The sequence below is a fragment of the Heliconius melpomene genome, chromosome 5 (assembly GCF_056956725.1).
Source record: "Heliconius melpomene rosina isolate 202511_hmr_F chromosome 5, ASM5695672v1, whole genome shotgun sequence".
NCBI classification, from domain to species: Eukaryota; Metazoa; Arthropoda; class Insecta; order Lepidoptera; family Nymphalidae; genus Heliconius; species Heliconius melpomene.
The window spans coordinates 3633097-3658229 of record NC_140393.1 but is presented as its reverse complement, the minus strand read 5'-3'; the positions used below and the strand labels follow the sequence as shown (position 1 = coordinate 3658229).

Below are 25133 nucleotides of genomic sequence, written 5' to 3'. Positions count from 1 at the left end.
TCATACAGAATGGATAAAGGCTGTAATTTAATCGGCGGACGGCAAAATTGAATTATTTATTATTCGATTCGTTTGTAAAAATACAATTATTCGGCGGCCGAATGTCATGTGTGGATGTCTTTTTTTCGTATCGCTCGGAATCGATTCGTACCTGTAAATTCACATATTTAAATATCTAAAAAAATCGCTATCATACTTTCCTGATTTCTTTTACCAGCAGTTGTGTCGCAGCACTGATATAGTTCGGTCTTATTTGTACGTTTGTTTTAGATATTTTTTTTTAAAGTTCCAAACGCGAGGTTCCCTCGAGTGGAAGTTCTTTTTTTCACCGGCGGCAAACAGCAAACCAGACCAATGGGTGAGATTTTTTTTTATTTTTTAATATTTTTTAATATGATTCTGAATTAATATTAAAAATTTTCAATTAATTTATTTTGTTTCGAATTAAAATTCAACGTTATACGACTATTGTATGGTCTTATAAAACACACCGTATAATTTACTGTTTATTACGACGAGTCTCTTCCGTGGAATGTATTCCGTGGAATTCGGTGGCAGATTGCAGATTAATAACATTAATCATTCGAAATATTTGCATCGAAATGCCTTATTCTTTTTCATCGATTTTAATACGTTAGAGATTTCTCAAGAATAACATCTTATATTTTATTTTTTTAATAATATTTGGGTAATAATTCAATTTTATTTTTTATTAAGTGATAACTATCTGTATAGAATATTTTGTATGCATAAAAGAATTATATTTTAATGTCGCATAAAAAAATATAATTTAAAAATTATTAAAAACTAAAATTTATGCGACCTTTTCGACCGTCGGCATTTATACGAATATCAAAAACAGTATTTTAATTTAAATAAGCTTTACGACGATACCCTCAAATATTTTACCATCACGACTATTTATCCCTGGTCATCAGTTCTCTAACGGTCTCTGCCTTTGTTCCACGGCTTTGACTCTATTTAGACTGTCACACTGTCTGAGCCGACGGGAAAATATCTATAATCTCCGCTTCTACCGATCTGCATTGTACCATCGCGTTCGAAATTAACATGGATTATTTGACAAGCTAACTAGTGAGCCGACACAAAGACTCTTACAGAAAGAGATGAATAGGATCCAAAGAATTTAACTCGCGACTGTACTCAACACGAAAGTTCTCACAGCATCATGAGAATGCTTTTTACAATCGATATTCAAAAAAGAATAGCATCGATGTCTCTGTTGTCAACGGACGATTCTTTCGGGGATCAACAGAACAAGAGTGCAAGAGAGTTGCCACCCTATAACTTTTGGTTTAAGTTTTATTATTGTACGGACGTCTCCAGTATTTTATTGTTCCGTTTCGGTATGAATTGCGTCACCGACTAAAAAGACAAAGCATGAAGCGATCTCGGTGTTGTGGAGTTAATGATGAACCAAAACATTATTTTTAGAAGATCGGTTAGCCAACGATACTGCCAGGCTTTATATGGAAGTAGACGATCCTAGTGAAGATAAAATTCGCTTTTATGGTGCCGGTAGCTAGAGCTGGCTTTTGAAGATGGAGAACGATACGAAAAGACGAATATAGTATATTTTTTTATATCCATGAGTCCCTAAGACAATAAAATTAAGAAATTGTGCTTGTATAAATAAATTGTCAGTCAGAACTTCTATAGTCTGTTCTGTCCTATTTCTAGAATAACAAGACAAGGTACATATCAACAAGCGTTAAACAACCACTGGAAAATGTCGTTAAAATTATTTATTGCGAAGCAAACCCTCGAAATGTAATTATAAATTCCAAACACCACGTCTATATCGTTCAACAGTTTTGAATTAGAAAATTAGCAACGGACGTCAAATCGGTGTGGTCGTAGGGTATTCATTTTGTCGACAAAAGCATCTTTTCTGATGTCTCTTTGTGTTGCCATAAAAGTTTCGATTGTTTCTGGTCATTGTGAGCAAACATTGGTTGTTTGTTCGTGTATTGTCTCAGCTCGTGCTCAGTGATTTCGCACTCCATAATTTAGTACAATAACTCTATAAGCTTCCCGTAGCTTCATATAATAGATACCAATTTAGTTAACAATATGTTCCTTAATATGTTTTGATATTTTTGGTCATTGTACCATTTTGTCGCAGTCCACGCCTGATTAGATGTTAATAGCTGTGACTGTCCCAAATAGAATGGAAGATTTGTGAGACCTCTTTTAGGAAAATTCTCATTTGTTTGTTAAAATTCTAAATTTCGTATAACTGGATACTTCACGTGCGTAGGGCAGTTCCGTTATGTAAGATTTGTGTTAAGTTTTCTGATTTCATGGATTTATTCTTTTGTTATTATTCCTTGTGTCTATTATTAAAAAAAATAAACGAAAGGGTTAGAAGAAAAATAAAATCTTAATATAATGTAATCAGTATACTGATATATTTAGAAGAAATATATGTATTAATCTGTATAATTTAACATAAATAAAATATAAGAAAATGATTACATAGGTTAACCTTAATTGTTCATATTAAATATTTTTTTTACTGAGACATATTATAATTCGTCCACTTAGGCCCCCTATATAACCCTTTAGACATGATTGATGAACGAGTGGGAAGTACGCGGCAAGAGGCGGCGCGTACCGCGGTAGCCGCGGGCGCACAAACGACCTACCTCGCCGCAAACAGCCGTATTTACTACATTATTATATTTCCCACATGCGCGTGCACTGCGCCTCTAAGCGCGGCCTACATAATGACGGAAGGCGTAACTCGGGAGCCGTCTGCCGTCTCGCTCTAACACCTGCCCACACGCGCGCCAGAGCGAGACAGGCGATCACAAATTTATTAAAAGAAAAAAAAGCTAAACCGCTACTGCGTTCCGCGTCGCCTCCACAGAACTAGATACATTTTTCGTCGTGGCCGTGTGCGAGAGAGACGGTCGTCTTCACGTGCGTTAGAGCGGGACGGCTAGCAGCGTGCAGTTACGGCGGCGGCGGTGTGGGCGCTGCCGGTGTTGCGCGCGCGCAGCTACCTCTGCGCGGTCGCGGTGCACGCTCGCGCGCTCGGCCCGCGTGACCTTTCCTCGGTGAACTTAGGAAGCGTCGTTCGGTGTAAAACGTCCATTAGGCCCCCCTCTGGTTCCCCCCGGCCTCCGACGCGGTCTTCCAGCCCGGAGCTCCTCACGCAGCAGAGAGCGACAAAGATGGCAGGCGGTCGCCAGCGCCGTAGCTAAAGGTATTCGTAGAATGCGTGATCTGTATCGGGCGGGCGAGCGGGGCGCGGGGCGCGTTCGGAAGCGGTGGCAGCTCCCAGCGACTCCTGGGGTTATTCTTCCTCAGGCCACTGCTGCCCGAGCCACGTACCAGGCGAGCCAGTTTTTTCTCAGCACGCCACACACTCGTTAAGCCCGTGCCAACACGAGAAGTCGCCACTAATAAATTACTGTTTTTTACTGCACTCGAGCAGTCTACGCCGCGCAGCCGACTAATTTATACGTAAAAATAAACATTAATCAGCGATAAACACCGCTGTTAACGCCCGATCACTGTGAGTACTCTCGTCTTCTTACATTATCTCAAACAAATCGAAGCTCTCTTAATTTGCAATCTGTTGATACCGAGAATTGCACCTGCCCGGTCTTATATGAAATATGATATTTTCGACAGACCAATTAAGGGAGACATCGATTGTATTTGCAGCTATATTTTATTTATATTTTAGCAGCATATTTAATATTTTCATTAAGCAAAAATTGTATAATTGAATAAATTTTACATCTACAACCAATAAAAAAAATTAACAGGCAACCAATAATGTGCGAACAACCATCATTCACGATGACAAGTCACATGAATGAAGACTAAACATTATCAATATTAGCATATACAATTCTATGTAAATATCCGAATCCAATAGAAACAATAAGTGTAAAATTTGTCAAATGCATAAAACTTAGATGGTTTTTTTTAAATCGTTATCTTTTGAATTATTAATATACTTAATTTATTTAAAATATTATAATAATTTATTTATAGCACTAAATTATAATTTATGAAATGTATAAAAAAAAACAAAATGTTCTATCGATATTAGTTTTACACGATTATCATTTAAATGGACCTTAGCGCCCCTTATATAGAAAAAAGGCTTTGAGAATAGAATTTTTATAAGAACTGAACCGACTTGAGCTTTGAGTGTCCCATTCTTCCACAATTTATAGTTTATTTAACAAAAAAAGTATAATAGTTTTGGAAGGAATAAGAGAAGGTTATTATGAAATTCGGGATATTCTTAAATAGTGTTATTGTTGTTTATAACAACAAGAGAGCGCATGCATCATTAGACTCTTAGTTCCCACAATATTTTAATTTTTTTAATTGTATTGAATATATTTAAAAGACAGTAAAATATAAAGGTTTTTTAATGTTTTTGCATAAATCTTTTTTAAGGCACTCTAGATACCTAATATTACCTATATATGTACTTATAAACACTAAGCATTAATAAGTTAAATATAAATATTTCAAAAATCCATTTAAATACAAAATAATAAATGTCAATTAATATATAATAACTTAACCGACTTGATAAATGGTTGTTTATCCGCGAACCAAATGAGTTAAAAAAAAAAACAAGGAAAATTACTTGATGTTTTCAATGTCCGACTAATTCACATGCTTATACAACGCCGGAGGCTCGAGGGAACATGTACGTAATTACTATGGCCTTTATAGGCCAAGAGGCGGCGATTTTTTTATAATAGTTTCTGTATCCACTTAATTTTATTATTCTATCAAAGTTTTATGTTTTGTTTTTGTTTGAGTATTATAAAAAGTTACTTTGACATCCGTATTTTATTTAGAATATAATATTTGATCATATTGATTTCACAAAATCTAATGAAGGTAATGACGTAAACTATGTTAAAATATCTAAAAAGCTTACAAACTATATATATAAAATAACTCAAATCCTATGCAAAATTCCACATTTCAATAGAATAGGCGGTTATGTTGTTAAATGAGGTGTCAGGCTCTTAGAACACACGCGTATCTCGGTAGCGGGCGATTACCGCCCGCGCAGTCGATTTCAATTCAAATCGGCGTTTTTATAGCGTTAAAAACGGTTTATTTTGCAAATTATGATGCAATTTATATCAATAAATATTATAATTTTATGGGCTAATATCTGTAAGTATATTAATTTTGTTGTGAATATGAAAATGTCTTCGTTAATGTCATTCGTTTCATTAATATTCGTGTGTTAACTATATTCGCAGTAAGACTTCTTTTATCACTTACTTTAGTATTTTTTGGATTTTTGTATGTAAATATGTGAATTACACAAAAAATTAACTAGAGGAGATAGCTTTTAAAAACAAAAAAAAACAGCTTCTCGCTGTATCCCGCACACAACGGGTTAGGCAGAGGAAACTCTGTTCCCCATTTTCCGCCTAATTTTGGAAGCGTTGCGTGTTGAGTGTCGTAACTTAACGCCGCGTTGCCTCGACACCAGAGCAAAGAAATGGAAATATAAATGTAAAAAACAAACATTGAATATTAAAATTTGAAATAGTGTTGGATCATTTCTGGAATGTGGAGGACGCGCGGCGCTGCGGGGCGCCCAGTGCGCCACTTTCTTTTAACTTCGCCGAACGCACTCGTTACATACTGGAGACAAATGTCACATACGCGACCTACCTACCAACAATTGATATATCTAATATTATACAGATAAAAAATATACATAGATAAAGCTAAAAAAAGAAATTATTAGTACATTTTATATAGGTTCCGAAAATCACCACCCTTTTTAGATTAAATAATCTAAATAATCATATTAGATCTCGTAGACTTGTATTTTTTATTTATATATAAACGCATGTATCTCGTACACATCAGGGTAGGCAGAGGGAACCTAGTGTTAAGGCACTCCGTTCCCCACTTTCCGATGATTTATAAAAATTACAATATTAATTTGCTCCATACACACGAACTGCGGGGTGGAATAATATCGAAGACAATGATTATTTATAGTCAGGGACGCTTTTGTCATCACGCCGACCGCACCGACCGAACCTGCACCCATTAATTTTATACCCATGTTTAAATATTGAGAGAAGACAGTGAATTGATTGTCATGTCTCCCATACAGTTTCATTATTTAAATTTTTGTTATGTATTTTTCTAATATTCTAAGTAGATATTTATGGAATTAGTGAGTCTTGGGTTTGAAGATGGCAGATTTGTTTGACAACTCCTTAAAATTATATATGTAATAGTACGACTGTAAGTGCAACTGCTTGTGGGTTTGATTCCCAACGCGAAAATTAAATTTTCATATTTTCATTTTCAAGTTCTGGTAACGAGGCAAAGCGCGAGCGTTGAGATCTGCCTTTCAACACGTAATGCCTCCAGAAATCGGCAGAAGATAGGTAACGGAAGTATCTTACCACTAGGTTTCTCGATTCCCTCTGCCTATCCTGCTATGTGCGGGCTACAGCGTAAAGCTATAAACTTATATAAATGAAAACTATTGATCCAGATAAAAAAAAATCAGAAAAACTTAAGTTTTTTATATAATCGCGTCCACAAACGATCATAAGTCAACATAGATATTTATTTGTACATAGCGTCCTCTCGAAACATAATTTGTCTGCCACACAAGAGAATATGACAGGAAACTTTTATTTGTCAGAGATAAAAGACAAAGGCTGCGTGTATTGGCTTCACTTATCTCACAACGGCCACAATAGATAAACGAATTCCTTTCTTGGATGTGTTAAATATTAACAAATAAGGTTATTCGAATCGTTCGTATTCCGCCGGTTGTTTTTTTTAAAGAGAATGTGGAAAATATTTATATATTTACAAAAAACTAATATTATACAATACGTACTTGCATAGGCTTACCAAATGTATAATAGTTTTTTTAAAAAGCTAATTATAAGTATGTATAGTCTGCAAAAAACGCAAAAACTCGTTAAAACATTTTGCAATTGCACAAAAGGGGTGCACAAATTTACTTTGAACTCCTTTTTTATCTCTTATCTCTATCGATGGCTTATCGTTTTGTATGCGCACGGGCCAGGCGTCCAGGCTTTGGATCTCTTTGAGTGTACCGACGCCTGATACCTTTGTTCAGCGATAAAGTTTCCAGTAAACAATAAACCTACCTAAGTTAAGTAAATATTTCTTATCGTAGGTATACCTAGTTACTATTTTATGATGTATTCATACCGATATTTAAGCCGCGGCCGTGAAATGCTTAGATTTGATATAACTATTATTGCATGGTTAATTGTATTTGTAATTTGAGAGGTGTTTATTTAGATATGGAACAAACAATTTACGTTTTAATGTTAACTATAACTTATCTCGTTATTTATATGAGAAATTTACCTAATATTTGTGAAGCTAATCGTAGTGCTTCAAGGGATACAAGTAAGGAGGCAAAGCACGGCGTTGAATTTCGCCACTAAACACCGCAATGCCTCTAGAATTCGGCGGAAAATGAGAAACATAGTGTCTTCACATGAGGTTCTAAGGTACCTCTACCTACTTTGCTAAGTGCGGGATACAACACAAGTATAACAAAATTCAACTAAAACAAAAAAATTATGAATCAAATTGGGAACCTTCGGCATATCTAAGATTACCCCACTTCGCACGTCCATTCACCATAGTCCATTGAGTGTTTACAAAGGCCAGTTCACACCGGCGTCGCTACACTGACCCATAGATAGCGCCATGTGACAGGTGATCTACCTGACTTTGTGGACATTGTGAGTTAGATCCGTTTAAATATGTTTGCGGTCAGATTTTAGAGTGTTTAACGACTCTATGGTTTCCGCTTTTACGATTTTTTACGGTTTTTTTTGTTTAGTAGGTATATAGGTATTGTTGATATATGATTTTTTTTTTGGCTTTTTAAAGGTATTTTTTCAAAGTAAAGTAATTATATTATTTTACTATCATTATTGCTTTACTATCATTGTTTCGTTGTAATTCGTAAAAAATATGTTGTCAATGATCATTTACTTACTTTTTTTTTTACAATAATTCGTAAAAATGTACAAATATCAAAGCTTCGAAAAAATAATAATAAGCGCATTTAAATACCAACATATATCAGCATCCGTGAATAAATCTTTGAAGATTTAAGAAAGAAAGTTCCTCCTACGTATACGTTTGGTATATAAAAAAGTAAAAATAACTTTGAATTCCCCAATCGGCCACTGTGTTACGCGCCACGCCCCGCACGCTGATTGGTGAACAGTAGCCGGATACAGTTTTTAGTTGCGTATGCGCATATGATTTTGATAGAGGAAGACGTTATATGATTTCGATATATATTTTATTTATTTGCATTATTTTCATCTTTTAAGCTTTGATAATGATAATGTAGCTTATCGTTGTTTTTTAAATAATCTATTGTATGATTATGGTATGATATAACGAGATAATGATAGACTTTTCCATATTCCTAAAGTTTTTTAGAAAATTTAATTTATACCTAGATTGAGTAGGTATATTTGTATAAAACGACTCACGCTGTATCCCGCACACAGAAGGATAGACAGAAGGAACCTAGTGTTAAGACACTCCATTCCCCACTACTATTATTATAGTTAATTATAATTTAAACATTAAAACTAATAACATACAAAAATAAGTGAGAGTATTTTTAACCGATCAAAATCATCTATTACAATATGAGTATGAGTGCAAAGCCATAGCGTTAAGGCCATGAGATAGAGCCCTCAGGGTGTACCCAGGTTTTAATTATGAACGTTTGGTCACGAACTGTAATAAGACGACCTCCTTTGAGACGATTGAGTGCCTCAGTGCTTTAATTGGTATTTAGAAGGTTTAATCTGTTTCGTATTTGAAGATTTGCTTGTGTTTTATCGAATTTTGATGTAAATTTTAATGGAAAATTAATATCATTATCATTTTAAATTTTGATTTGGGGTGTTATACTTATGTTAAATATTTTAGTTTCCATTTGTCGGTTGAGATAAATCAGAGAGATAGGTTTCGTGAATTAGAACGTAAAGTTAGAAAATCAGAAAATTTGAATAAGTAATGCAGTGGACTCTCTATGAGTGCAAAAGTTATTTTCTTTACTCCTCGTAACCTATAGCAGATGTCTAAAGCAAAAAATACCGAAAATTTACATAAATATCATTAATATAACATTTTCACTATGTAAATTTCACCCACAATGAAATATATAAAAAGAAATTTAAATACAAGGCTGAATCGATCAATTCCTCTTAACCAATCACAAGTAATCAATTCGAAAGAGTTCACAAACTGTTATTAAAGATCTCTCCTTCGTATTTGATTGGCCGTCGCGTAAACCAGTAGCGTGTGTTCGTGTAATATCCACCTAATGTACTCTCGGCATATAAAGAGGGTATGAGTATATGTGAGGAGGGTGGAGAGTGTTGGAGAATTATGTTTTTATATTTCTTTATTCTTAAATCGTTTTGATGTGTGGGTAGTTTGATAATGATATGATTATGATAATTGTAATTATCTATGGAAATAGAAAGATTTAGTTTTTTATTGGTAGATAAATAATTTTCGTTTAAATAAAACTTTTAGTTAAACTAACTAGCATTTACGATAAACATAAATTTCCATGATTTCGATGAATTCTGTGATAATTTAGTAATTTCACACATTTCTATATAATTAGGAATAAAATATAATCGATTTCTCAGTAATAAACAAGTCGAAGTTAGTATATTATGTATGTAAAAGTTGAAACATAGGCAATCAGCTGAAATGTACGGAGGGAGGCGCTCGCCGGGGGCTATACGAAGCGCCCAATATATCAGACGCAGAAAAGCGGTAGAGCCTTTAGTAGAGCTTAATACTTTTTTAGTTATTATAGAGTACGATAATTTCTAAAATGAAATTAATTGTAATTTCGTTTCAAATTATAAGGTGTTTTTAGATTTATATGTTCTTATTTATGTTCGCACTTATTTTAGAATTTTTTCAAACCTTAAAGCTTAATTTCCTTTTGATTAGTGTTATCTTATTATAAAATCATGTACGTTACTAATGTTAATTTCTGAAATCCCTATATACAATACATTGGTTAACTATATATAGATATATGTAAATACTTTTTGTAATTGGAACCTATAAAAAAAAGAAACAGCTATAAAATACTAAAATTAAGTATCTATATAAAATAAACAAAATATTTTATAAAAAAAATAAATAAAAAGAATTGTAGCATCGACCGCTCTCATCTCGTCGCTGTTCCATCGCGAGCGCATACCGTTCCTGTGGGAACGCGCGAGACATAAACTGTTACGTTATTTCTGCTCACTCATTATCTTTTATATTATAATTTGGATGAAACCAATTCTTTATTTCTAAATTATAACTTATAATATATAGATATATACATTTAACATTATATTACTTGTAGATTTTATATAAAAATATATTAAAAAAATTATTAATAAAAAGCCGTTTAAAAAAAAATTAGAAATTATATATCAAAATAAACATTTATTCATTAAAACCACAAGGCAATTACAGCATCGTGATTCAGCTTTATAAATCTCCAAGCAAAAGGAAAGGCCAGCGCCTGCATCCCTTTCATCATTGAAATACCTTTCATGTATACGAGAGAGAGGTGTGTCATTGTTCGTAAAATGTTAAGCGGAATGATAAACACAAATTCGTGATGAAATACGGAGACTTGGTGGGATTCGATTTTAAGTTGGATAAGGATATATTAAATTTTATTTCTATTCATTATTTACAATTTAATTATAAAATTTTTAATGTTTACCTTCTTTATAACTAGTAAAAACAATTTTTCGAATATGAAAAATCAAAAATTTAAGCGTGTGTTAATTAAAAAAAACAAAAACAAACCTAACCTCATCAATACACGCTATCAACAATATAATATTTTTTGACAATTGCATAATAAGTAAGCTTAGAAAACTGATTGACGAATTCCAACAAAGGCGGACGCCGAAAGACCAGAACCGAATGGTCTCATGCTGACTCGACATTCGGCCTCGTGAAAGACGAACAATGGGCACAAAGAACTATAATAGACCGTATTAGATGCGACTATAAAGCCATTGACACAGTAACTTGATAAATACTGTATTTTAAACCGTGAAAATCGTCCTTTTTAGTTGATTGTGCGCTTTCTTATAATAAATAGTTGGTGCTGAGCAATCCTGACTTCATAATTGATGATGGGGGTATCTTGAGATATTTTTTGGTGGGGAAGAGGGGATCTATATTTTTGTTTTGAACGTTGTGTTTTCTTAATTTTTCGGAGCAACATGTTCTGGGGTGGGCATAAGACCATTCTGGGATAGGCACAGACCACCCGGCCTCTTTTATTCCTACGCCCATATAATAAATGTACCAAATTCAAGCAACTTACGAGTCTGCACCGACTATTCCGATTACTAGATACATTAAGGGCCATATAAAATAAAATAAAATGTTTTGTAACTACATACAAATGTATGGGCAATAAAAAAGTTTTGTTCAAGATATGAATAGAGCGAAATTAGCCTCATATTAACGATTTCTCCTTAAGATGCTAGTGATAAAATTTAATTACGACATTCATACATACGAAAACAACCATTACTTTTATAGTTTTGATCCTTGCTTTAATAGTTCAATACTTCGAGTTAAATGTAAAGGCTGATAGATTGCAGGATTTTATTGTCCATTCGCGTTGTTTTCAACTTGTTCGCTATACACTGCTGGCCTTGTAGTTAATTTGTTACAATATATTCCATATTTAACGGGCAGTGTAAGCCGTAGTATAAAAACCGTTGCCGGTCTTACTATGTTGCTAACAATCGAATGTTTTTCTCAGCCAGCACAGGTACTTGGTGGATTGTGGAATTTTGCGTAATTAACTTTAAAGTGGCAGTTTTTGTGGTCATCATTAAGGTGTATTCTGTAGCCAGTGTTTACAATGATTATATCGGTGGAGGTTTTTAATGATTGTAGTATTTTTAATGAGTTGAGTTGGAAGAGCAAATTGTATTCCAGCAACTTTGATAGACGATTGTGGACTAGTAAAACTGTTGGAAGTAATTTGTGTACGATTAATATATTTTTTTATAGGTAGGTAATATTAAATGTTATTTTCACCGACTTTCAAAACAGAGGGTTCTCAATTCGTCGGATTTTTTTTTATTGATCGGCACATTTCCAGATTGTTATTGTTAAATGTTAGAATGGGGAAAAAAATTATAAATACAAATTTATAAAAATTTTTATTTAGCTAAGGGCTGTTGCCAGGCGAATGATGGCTTAAAGGGAACGAGAGTAAACAGACACTCCGTTCCCATTAACACACTCCCGTTCCCCACTTCGGGTCGAAATCCAGAATCAATTCCATGGGAAACGAACCCACAACCTGTCGCGTTTACAATCACAGCTTGAGCCCCTGGGCTACGACTGACCTTATACGAGTATATGACCTCAATAAAAGAAATACCTAATATTATTAAAATAAAATATGAATGTTAAATAATATTTCACATATAAATAATTTAGGATGATACATTAGACATCGCTTTCACTTAGTATGCAATTATTTAACACGTTGAGTCAAAGCTTTTAAAAAAGGTAACCTCAAGTTTACCTCATATGACTCATAACTGAGATCTGTCGTGCTACATTTTGATTTACATTAATGTTTGAAAGTGACATAAAGACAAAAATTTAGTAAAAAATTAATTAATTCATTAAATAATTCTTACATTTATGTTGGAAATATCAATATGTTTTTAAAATACTAGTTTCTATTTACGTTCAAATTCAAAAGAGGTAAGTCGCTGCGTTATGTCACAAGTGACTGTGAATGCGATGGGTTGTGCGTTCGATTCCGAGGAGCTAGAAATTAAATATTCAATATTTTTATTTTTTCGCTCTGGTGTCCGAGGTAAGGCGCGGCGTTCAGTTCCGCCACTCAATACCTTCAGGATTCTAAGGAAAGTGGGGGCAGGATTGTCTTAACACCATGCTCCCTCTGCCTACCCTGCTACAAGCGGGATACAGCGTGAAGCTGAAAAAAAATCAAATATATAAACCACATGTGGAATATTTTAAAAACAAAAAACCCATGACGGTATTTCAACGAAAAGTAATGTCAAAACACATTTTGAACCATTCATTGTTTTTCTAATTAAACAATATACAAGTATTACATGGTTTACTTCTATGAATCCAGGGGTCATTAGTTCAAATCTAGGTAGGTACATATATTTATGAATCATAAATCGTCGATTCAGTATATCGTAAGTTAAGGTGTGTTCTGATTCATACCTCACAGATCCGCCTCACTGAGACGAGTAATCAACTAGTGACATAAATAGATTATATCTTTTGGCTATCAAAATGAATAGAAATATTTTATATTAATTTAGCCAAACATTAATTCTAAGTTTAGAATGAGTCATTTAAAAGTTAGAATTAATGTTTGGCAGGGTAGGCAAAGGGAACCTAATATTAAAACACTCCGTTCCCCACTTTTCGCTGAATTCCGAAGGTAATGTGTTTTGAGTATGTCAACGATTTGCCTCGACACCAGAACAAAGAGAGAATTATTAAATATTTTGTTTTCTGGAGTGAGAATCGAACCTATAATCTGTCACCACGGCTGGCCTCATACTCGTACTGATTTATAACATGATGATTTCAAAGAAGATTTACAAGAACCCGGCAGTTCTAACAACAGTTACTGTTAACTTACAATGACGATAATTTCCACAAGATGAGCAGTAAATTTAAGATAAACCCGCGACCATCTCTCATACCATAAGAGGCATTTATTTTGCTACTAAAGAGGGAACGTCGTGACCATCAGATGTTTATCAAGAAGTACCGGCGAAGACTAACCCTAAATGGTAGCTATGTTTGTCGAAATATGTAATATAGAACTTCTTTCGCCCGCCATGGTCTTCGTGCTCCACAATCCTGTGAAATTGTTATCTGGCTGACAGTAAAACGATATGCGCTGCTTTAATAGAGCCATCTCGAGAATTCCCATTAAATGTTATGTTGCAAAAATAAAATCCATTATCGTTGTTGATATTTTGTTCTGATATGCAACGAACATTAAAAAAATCACGTTTTACTTCGTTTAGTTTTACAGCTTCTTTATTACGCGGTTGTTTTCACGTAATTTTTTTAATTAGCTTGGTCATATCAAATTTAAGTATAGAAAAAATAATTGATATATTCATTATTAATTGATATCCCGTTAAAAAAAGAAATAAATTACGCGGAACTATTTATACTGGAAAGAGCATTCTACCGCTAATAACAGTAGGCAATACAAACGGTAATTTAGCGGGTGCAAGCGCCAGTGCCGAAATAAGCTATATCGTGAGTGGAACGCACGCACGGTAGCGCCGCGAGCCACCCGCGGCTTTCCCACCGTCACCGCGCACTGCACTGTAATCGTTGCCATTTAATGCTTGTACGGTGTACCTGTAATGATCCACTGTATAGCAATCACTTATATTTATATATGAATTATATATTATTTTTCTTATATTTTCATAATATTTAGAAAATCTAAAATATAAAATTTGTATCGAGAAAAACTGAAAATTTTTGATGTTTTGAACTAACGTTCCATCAAGAACGATCGCTCCATACATTCAAATACGTAACAGCAAGTGCTAGTGTATAATTCCTGCCCGGCATCCACCATCAGGCACCAGCCTACCGTCCGCTACCTGTTCATTGAGAGCACCACGTGGTGGGGGCTACGCGCCTTCCGCGTAACATTATCAGTAGTTTCCGCACCCTCTCGACAGCGCAGTTGCTAAACGCACCCGGCCTACGTCGCACGTCTACCGTGACATGTCTAGTTAACTTTAATCCGTGTTTTAACGTGAAATTTTGTTTATACTATTAAAATTTTGTACTACGCTATTAAGAAGTATAGTGAAAGTGTTTATTATCGAGGTGCGTATATTAACATTAATTCCACTCGTTCTTTATTATTACAGCGATTAAAGACCGTCGCAACTAGTAATTTTATATGTGTTAATTATGAATGTACTTATAAGTTAATACTCATCGATTACAGCAATAAAAATGTGCATTTACATAAATTTATGAGAGTTTCGTATATTTATATAGCAATACTAGACTTCGTTTCGTGTAAAGAGTGTTAATTAGCTAATAACATCCATAAATTTATCTGTCGAATGTTTTTTTCGTGTACGTGTAATGACTTCTTAAGTAAATATCTAGTAAAACAAATTAAGAATTATAGTTATCTACGGCGTTAATTAGGGGACGAGATACGGCAAGACATTTCGTGCCTTATCTAACTAGTGAGAAGTATCATAATTGTATGTATAATGTTTCTGATAAGCTATCATTGTCACACAGGCGCCCAAGCCCCGCCCGCAGCGAGCACCATAGATCTGACAAAATGTTCGCCGTGATGCAAATCGACGAAGACCACACCAGGGATTTTAGGCGTAAACTGCGCCCAAAGTGCGAGTTCGTCTGCAAGTATTGCCAACGTCGGTTCACCAAGTCCTACAACCTGATGATTCACGAACGCACCCACAAGAGCCCGGAGCTGTCCTTCAGCTGCGAGGTTTGTGGGAAGAGTTTCAAACGGCAGGACAATTTGCGTCAGCACAGGTTAGTTTTTTTTTTATTTTATGTTATTATATGTAACTTGGCTGTTTTTTTTTTCAATTTCTATAACATACTCGTAAATAGATATTTTATATAACTTTTTAAAAATTGTAATACAAAAATTTATATTAGAGAAATCCGATTTTTTGGGCATATATAGACATTTATTATTAGTAAAATATACCTATAGCTTTATTTACTGTTGAAATTGAATTAAAATGCTTAACCTAAACCAATTCTACCTGTTGACTATGAAATAATTCGAAATATAACATTATAAAACCTGTAGATGTTCATATATTATTATAAAACATATACCCACATGTTTCCTTTATCAATACAATTGTTGTAATTAGTGTCATCGAGATTTATTAATATACAATTTTTCCTGTGACAGTAAAATAAGGATCGTTAAAGTTATTTATTGGTTCAATAAAATTAAACTTTTAACTCGATATTTCAATGCATTAATAAAATGTGTGTGTTCGATTACAATATATCAGTTTCACATAATATATCAGTAACAAGTGAACTTTTTCAGGTGTTTTAAATAATTAATATAAAAATAATAATAATTTAATAATTAATTATTAATCTTGCATGCCCTTTTTTGTAATCTATGAAAGTAATGCAAAATATATATTTTCAACTTCAACAAATCCATTTGAATATTTATATGTTTAGTTAAAAACAAGAATCTATATAAAATTCAAATTGCCATACATTTATTACGAAAATCTCACAAACAAACAAAAAATCTAAAGAAAAATCGACAAAAATCCAACCTAAAACTAGAGAATTCGGTCAAAATCTTGCGTAATAGATATTTTAGACCTACATACTGCAATGACAAGAACACAAGGCCGTGGTAGGATATGTCATAGTATATTAGGGTCTAGCATATCACGGGTGCAATCAGCTGTCGTGGAGCTGTACTGAGATGTCTCTTGCTGGCTCCTACTGTTACAGAGTTACCGCATTGACCGACTTTACTTTAGAGCCAAATAAAGATTTATTCCATAATAATAAATAAAATCAATATCAGCTTCACGCTGTATCCCGCACAGAGCAGGATAGGCAGAGGGAACCTATTGTTAAGACATTCCGTTCCCTACTTTCTGCCGAACTCTGGAGGCATTGCGTGTTGAGTAGCAGACCTCAACTCCGGGCTTGCCTCGACACCAGAGCGAAGAAATGAAAATATAAACTTATACGAAATATTTAGGTATTCTATAATAATAGTTTTATCAAATTAATTATTTGGATTTGAAGCCAGTTTGGCGGTAGGGCACAAGCGTGTGCCTGTGAACGCGACAGATTGTAGGTTAGGTGGAAGGAAATATTTAATATTTTCATTTCTTCGCTCTGGCGTCGAGAATGTGGGGAGCGGAGTGTCTTAACACTAGGCTTACTCTGCTTATACATACTGGATATACCTCTTCTTCTTCTTCTTCTTCCTGGCATTAATCCCGGCTATTACCGGGGTCTGCCTTCCTACTTAACCTACTCCACTTTGCACGATCTTTTGCGTCCTCGGTGGTTAGACCATTGGCTCTCATGTCCTGCATCACGACATCCAACCAGCGCTTCCTTGGGCGTCCGGGAGGTCGCGCCCCAGGAACTTGTATAGCAAGGCACAAAGTTGAAAATTATACCATTAGTGTATAAAAATAATTAGTTTGTAAAAAAAATTTTTCATATGAAACAAAAGACTACCAATTGAGCAATAAACCTCAAATGTTCATACTAAAATGTTAACATGACATTGACGATTTATCATCAATTATAAGTGATTCAAGCAATTAAATTGCGAATTTGTAACGCCTTATCTATATTAATGCTTTTGACGGTGCATTTTATTATTAACATATAATATCGATTACCGATTGACATAAAAAAGGTAATATAAAAAGTTAAACATTATTGCTGTCAAATTGGGTTCATTAAACTTTTGACATAAGGGTGCGTTCACACGCCCCGTGACGGGATAGGCGACGTCACACCAATTAGTGAAGACGTATTTGTGTGGTACATGACAGTGACAGGACACACTCGCCCACAGATAATTAACATACAATGTAATGGTAGCGACGAGTTGACAGGGTCACAGTGCAAATAGAATAAATATTAGGCTTGTAAATCCTATAAAATTTAAATTTTCTTTATTAAAACAAAAAATATAGTTAAAATTGATAATTTTATATATTTTCTGATGCCTGTGAATTACTTACTGTATTATTATTCCTACTATTAGTTGTATTGTCTCTCATTTTCTTTTACAACAAACAAGGGACTCACGCGTACCGGGCCCCGTGTGAAAAGCGAGTTCGTATCCGCTACTGAGATCGCCGATAGATACTTCACGATGCAAGTCGTGAGCTCGTGACGAGCGAGCGTGTTAACGGTGCTTAATAGCCACTAATGCTTCCGAAACTGTGCGAACGCGGTAGCCCCATACGTGAACGTATAATTTGCAATTGCCGTACAAGGAACAGTGTGCACGCCGCTTAACCCGCCGAACCCGAATTGCGGGTAAGATGCCTATTTGGAGGGTTACGGTAAAAGCTTGAAAGCGTTTAGCCTGAGTGATGGCTGGTGTATGGTCTTGACTATCTGTTTTGCGTGTTTAGGATATTTTCTTGAAGTTAGATATGTGAATATTTGTAATGTTGGCCTGGTTGAGGTCAGCTTACTACATATTTTAAAGACAGCTTTGCTATTGCTATTTGCGGAACTTAAAGCCGCACTTCGCCTCGACACTAGAGTTTATTTCCTCGATTGGGAATCGAACCCGCAATTATCCCCGTTTACAGTCACTCGTGCACCTGCGCCACGACTTGCCTCATATATGTTTGTTTTTATATAATTTTATTGTTTTGAATAAAACTCATTTAATATCTATACATAAGACAGTATGAGTATGAGAGATGGTGCATGTGGCCAGCTCGTGTGAATCGCACTACGAGACGTGAGCGCCCTTGGCGTTTGAGTACCGCTACTGATTATTTTACTAAGTATATAGAAAACTAAAGACTTTAGAATTCCAAATGTAGAAATTTTCATTATAGACGTCTGTATAGGTACATTGAGGCGAAATAATTATAAATCAATAGGTACCTTTTGAGGCCAGTCGTGGCGCAGGGGCAGGAGCGTGTGACTGTAGGCGCGACGGGTTCTAGGTTCGGTTCCCACCCCAGGAAATGAAAGGTCGCTCTGGTGTTGAGAAAAACGCGGCATTGAATTTCCGATACTCTCCACGCAATTGCTTCAAAATTCAGCGGAAAGTTGGTAGCGGAGTGTCTTAACACTATGTTCCCTCTGTCTCAATCTGGCTACATGCTAAGAAAAAATATTCTCAATAACAAAACCCATTATAAATGATTGTAATCTGCGTTAAAATATTCGAATCTCGATACCTACCGTTATTTGAAAGCGAACACAAATTTCACTCCAACACCCGTATATCATAGAGCCTAGCAAAACCCTGAGAAACCAATGCAAATGTGACATTTATGCAAACTTAATTAAGCTTACATCTGAACTATAATTTATCTATCGAATCCAGTAATCGTAATTAAGGTCTAGCCTTTGACGTATCGATAACAAAGGGCCCAGTTTAATTGCGATTAGAAATCGATGTTCGACTGTGTTAGTGCACTGGGTCACTGGTGCGGGGGTCTTCTAGAGGTTCTGTATTTGCTCATACGTAGTACGATGCTCTTTTATTAGAAATCTTAGGTAATTTAGTAAACGTTGTTTTCCTCGTTTTTCACTTTTCACTCATTTTTATTTTTTTGTTTTGTATATGGTTAATGTCAACTTTATGGTTGACATATATGTATATATCTATATGTCTGTTTTAATTTAGTAGTAGCGTAGTGGATTCGATTTCCAAACTGGGCAATGATTTGTTATTTATTAATATTTTCATTTCCTCGTTCTGGTAACAGGGAAAGCGAGGCTTTGGAGGGAAAAAGTGGGAAATGGAGTGTCTTACCACTAGGTTCCTTCTTCTTAGCCTGTATAGCATACAGCGTAAAGCAAAAAATAAAAATAAACGTACATTTACAATAAGTAAATACAAAACAAATTAGATTTAGTTTTACAGACCTAGTTTAAAAAGGTCGCGTTAAGAATAAAACAGTTTACCAGCTGGCCGCGGATGTTCAATTGTACACAATTGTTCGCGCTGCGTCCGAAGTGGTAACTTTAATTAGCCTTGCCTCGCCTGGGAACACCGCGGAATGTATAGGACGTTTTTTTTATTCTAATTTTATATTGAAACCCTCGTGGCGTAGTTAGAATTTGATTAATTATATGAATAGTATAGGTTCGATCAGAGTTCGCTACAAATATTAGTTCGCCTAGAGAAACGTCTAATATCGAATAAAAACATCATGATTCTTGGTTCCCTCTATCCTAATTTGGTTGGTATACATACTTGGTTGGTATTGGAAGGTTGAAATTGCAATTATGAAAATTAATATACTTTAAAATATACCTACTTAGCACGAATGTGTCAAACATATTGCGAATAATTTATTACAAAAGTTAATTTACAATATTACATTAAAAACCAATAATAAAAATAATACAAAATTAAATTAAATCCTACCAATATTTAAACACGCTGTATACAGAAATAAAGCGTTCCATTCCCACAGTCGCACATACAGGGTGTTCGCACGAACTCACCCGGCGTTGTGCCCGCGGAAGTATAAATGCCGCCTGTCACCTAAGCCCTTTAACTGTTGCCGTGGCGAGATTCGGCGTTGTTACGATCGTTGTTACGATTACGTAAATTGCACTATCGAATGCAACTTGCATAGTTCATGTACAGTGTACCTAATAGTTAAGTATGGTATTGGTTGTTAGATCTTAGTATTGTTTTAACAACTTGTGTTGCTTCTTGTATAGATATTTGGCCTTTTGTTATTTGAGATGTGTATGCTATTAAATAAGATATGGCCTCTTTTCTTAAATATAAATATAATTTTGTTTCTTGCCATAGTAATCTAGCTTGAACATGATTGAACTTACTGTTTGTTAATTATTATGCTTTTCAAAGTTTACAATATTTGATAAATTTGTATGGAAAGTGGATTTTCGTGGTAAATATTTTTGATTTCAGTGATTCTTTCTGTATAAATAAAATGCTGAAAATGCGTGAAGATAATAAAGTACTGAGATATTTATCTCGATAAGACTGCAAGTTCATGGTCGCTATAAACGTCTTTACTATGGTGCTATAAAACTAGTGACATTGTATGTAATAGGTACAAAAATCCTCCAATTGTTCGTGACACAAGCCTCCAAATCTATTTTATTCTCTTCTTTGTGTATCTAAATAATATATAAATTATTTTTTACATTTGATATCTCACGTCATTAGTCAATATTTTTGTAATACGGAGGACGGAGTGTCTTAACACTAAATTCCATCTGTCTACGTCTATATGCGAGAAACAGCGTGAAGCTAAAAATATATATAAAAGATGAATGTGAAAAAGCTTAGAATGAAACAGATGTTTCGACTTTATGTTTGTACATCGGCGTGGTTTTAGATAAAGAGATACACGAAAGAGACGTTTCGAGGGATTATAACGCTCTGAGACCCTAATTGTTGCCTCGTTGGATTTAAGAGAATCTCCTGCAAGGATATTTTAATCTCGTTTTGTTTGTAACGGTGTATTTTTTAATACTAAGTCTTATATTTATTTTGCGGTTTTTAGTTTTTGTTTATTTTTGTTTGGTCTAACGGTTTTCTTAATTTAATCCTAATTTAAGTTAACTAATACTTAAAAACATGTCATGGACAATGAAATAATATTTTTTTGTTATTATTTGTATGTATAATTAATTTTTTCCTTTACAGCTATAATATTAGTGACTGCAAAAATTTTCTAACAGAAATTAAGATAACATTACTTTACTGTGTTATTATTTCAAAAATCTATAATTATAATTATTTGAATTATGATTTTTTATTAATAATACTGTTATTAATGATATTTTTCTCAATTGTTGTAGATGTAGTCAATGCTTGTGGCGGTGAAGGTGATGGAGATAGCACGATCAACAACAGCGGTCTCTCTTACACAATAGAGTAAGGTTCATTACATTACATTACTAGAACATCTGGATCATATCCACACTAAAAAATCTCATTTTCATATATTTATATCCTCTCATTAATTGATAATAATGTAAAATAAAAAATAATAATTTCGCATCTTAAAGAAGGATGCCATTTGTATAACAGTGTGGATTCAACCGTATATGAAGAGACCGTTTCAACATTGCATTATTTTCATGCAATTAAAGTAAATAAGTAAAAGATCGTGCTAAAATTAATATCCACAAGCATTCAAACGTATAATTTAAAAAAATAACAAAATTTTAACATTTTTAGCTATAACAATTTTCTTTCCCAAACTAACATTAACTTATTGTTACAGAGGTATACACTACAGTCCCAATAAGGAGACCATCTACCGATAGTGATACATCAAAAAAATGAACACAGAAGACCCAGTGCATAAATATGAAGATATAAACAGTATTCAAACTTCTATTGTTGACGCTAGAATGGAGTTTTGCCAATAAAATGATTATTAATAATTATCTTGTCTAGGAAACACCCTGTATAATATATGACATTAAAATACTTTACAAGTATTTTAGTGACATGGATTGTATACTAAAATTGTGTTTCCTGGATATTGATAAAATATGTAGAATAATCTTATTGTTGCTTATAAATTTGAAGAAATATTTTAATTTGTATTTTTTTGTGAATTTATTACAACAATTAAGATTTAGCAATATTTTTTAATAATAATTTTTTTTGGCAATCTCGGCATTCTGGTGATTTGTAAATAGTATTTATTAGGTTAAGTGACGGTAGTATTTACGGCTTCACTGCTTAACTATTTTATGTAAAAATAATATTTATATAATATTTTAAATATTGTTACTAATATAATCATCTACGTAGAACGTAACTTGGATAGGTTTGATACAAAAATCTGTTTTGACAGAAAAATCGATTTTTTTATCAAATCGAGTTATTGATCGAGACTTTCAATATATTCGTCCGTATATATGAAGCTTTTATATAACATTTCATATCGCTTGTGTACATTATAAGGGTTGTTCCTAATGCTTAGAAATATGGGTACATTATATAATTTTAATATTGACACGGCTTAGCCTTTTATTATACATATTAATAAATGTATTTTGAAATTTAGATAAAATAATAGTTTAACTTATAATAACAGTAATAAATTTAAGTTGTAATATGTTTTTTTTCTATTCCACTCACCGTTTTAAAAAAATTGTAAGTATCTGATATGACATTTAATTTTTAATTTTAAAAGTTTTATCAATATTGTAACAGGCATATAATATATCAAAAATAAATAAATAAGAATAGAAAAATAACATTATATTGTTATAGATTTTATAATTAAGTTGAACTACCATTATTTCGCTGTAAAAGCGAAATATCGCTGGTAAAGTTTACTGTCTATCTATATATATGTCTTTACAAAATATATAAATACAGTTTATATATCTAATGTTAAAAGGCAATGCTTCTATATAGAATAAATATATTTTATTAATAATAATATTATTATTACGGTGGTAAGAAATGGATGCTGTGGATAATTTGCAAAGTTTATTAATTAATCTTCGTTTATCTAAAAAAAAACATAATAATTTGAGTCAACTTCCATATAAGGGATAATTAGACAGAATCTTATAAATTTTAATTGTTTAACTACAATTAACATTAATAATGATAGTGTCAAAACACTAATCTCTCCGTCCTTCGCAATTTAAATAGTAAACTTGTCATTTTATTTACACAGTATCTTTTGTATTCCATGTGCCAATATTAGACAGCGCTCTGTCTCGTAGCCATATTTTATGAAGAATTTAGAATTTTAAAATTATATTTTTTTAAGCATTATATATGTATTACATTGTGTAGATCGATGGTAATAAATAATGTATAATGATAATTGTGGTTTTATTTTTTTATAATATTTTTCTAGACATTCCTTTAACTTGACAGAGAGAGAGAGAGTTTTTCTTGGAGTAGATAGATTTTCCCTTATAAAAAAGTATTTTTAAACAATTTTACAGACAAGATTAAGATTTTAAACGTTTACTACTTTTCTATAATTAATTGCAGATTCTAAAATAGCCTATTTTAAGATTCTCAAAAGGTCTATAAATATATTTTTTACTTTGAAGATATAAAACATATAGACAAAAACAGACACCATCGGTTCTTTATTTAATATTCAAACTGAAAAAAACCTTAACTTCGAAACGCATGAAATGAAAAAAAAAATCCCTGTCCTCTCAGCAGTTTGTGATGTGAGTGTGATCACTTACCTTAATATTACTTTAATATTTAACTTTGAATTTTTTATTGGTTAATTCATATTCAGATATAGAAAAATATCCTAAAATACTTCTCGTACCTATACCATAATTTAAGAAAAAACAAATATCATTGCACACATATTTGTACGAAAAACGCATATTATGAACTTAGTTTGATAAGAACGTATGGCTTAGAGGTTTCGAAAAGGATTTCGAGAAGGAAGATTGAAATTCTAGATCTAAATAAATAAATAAAAAAATAAATGAAACTTAAAATGTAAAGAACAATAGATATATTTTTTGAAAATATTCAATATTTCATTTCTTCAAGTCGGGAATCGAATCCACAACCTGTCGTTACATTCACACGCTTGGCCTCTATAGTAATTAACGAATTCAAGCAATGATATTTAAAGTTCCTCTAGAGATATATTATTTTCGCGGACCGGTTCTTGTCTCGCGTAACGCGGTGGCCGGGCCGGCGTTAGTCATCGCCTGTCCGGCGCTATCTAACATCTAAACAGACTAGATGCACGGATTTGACTTTATTATTAACTAGTGGACCCGGACGCGGCTACGCCTGCTTGAACTATAAGAATATTTATTAAATATTATATAATATATTTATTTTTATAAGGATGAATATCAAAATATAAGTTCATTTTGGGTGACGTTTTCTTAAAACTACAAAGAAACTGTGCAAACCGGTGCTTAGCAACGACGGTTGTTATTAACATGGCAGAATAAATTGCATGTCAAATTAGAAAGTATTTTAATTTATTAGTACATATTTGTAATGTAATATAATATAGCCTTAGCACTTCTGAAGAATGCAGCTTTCATACAAAACAAAAACATAGTAAATCGGACCAGTAGATCCAGAGATCTTAGCGTTCAAACAAACAAACAAACAAACAAACAAACTCTTCCGCTTTATTATATTAGTATAGATTAGTATAGATAACATTGTGTTAATTTAATGGGAATTTTATTTAATTGATATCTTAAGTAGAATTATAGGTATATATATTTTTTAAGCTTCATGCTATATC

At 33.3% G+C, this 25133-nt stretch overlaps 1 protein-coding gene across 4 annotated transcripts; it reads left to right on the top strand.

The window, feature by feature from the left end:
• Positions 1-23711, top strand: drm (odd-skipped family member drumstick). 4 transcript variants are annotated; one of them, XM_085185779.1, is made up of 4 exons: positions 1-358; positions 15424-15684; positions 21712-21787; positions 22140-23711. In XM_085185779.1, the coding sequence occupies exons 2-3, from the start codon at positions 15467-15469 to the stop codon at positions 21734-21736; spliced, it is 243 nt and encodes an 80-aa protein (XP_085041905.1). In that variant the 5' UTR covers positions 1-358; positions 15424-15466; the 3' UTR covers positions 21737-21787; positions 22140-23711. The 4 variants fall into 4 exon arrangements, with proteins under 4 accessions (XP_085041905.1, XP_085041904.1, XP_085041902.1 ...); XM_085185778.1 differs by lacking the exon at positions 1-358 and adding an exon at positions 3017-3232; XM_085185776.1 differs by lacking the exon at positions 1-358 and adding an exon at positions 3292-3544.
• The last annotated feature ends 1422 nt before the right edge of the window (positions 23712-25133 follow it).

Coding starts and splice junctions, on each gene's coding strand:
- drm (XM_085185779.1), top strand. CDS start 15,467: ATGTTCGCCGTGATGCAAATCGACGAAGACCACACCAGGGATTTTAGG. Junction 15,685..21,711: donor GACAATTTGCGTCAGCACAG/GTTAGTTTTTTT, acceptor CAATTGTTGTAG/ATGTAGTCAATGCTTGTGGC.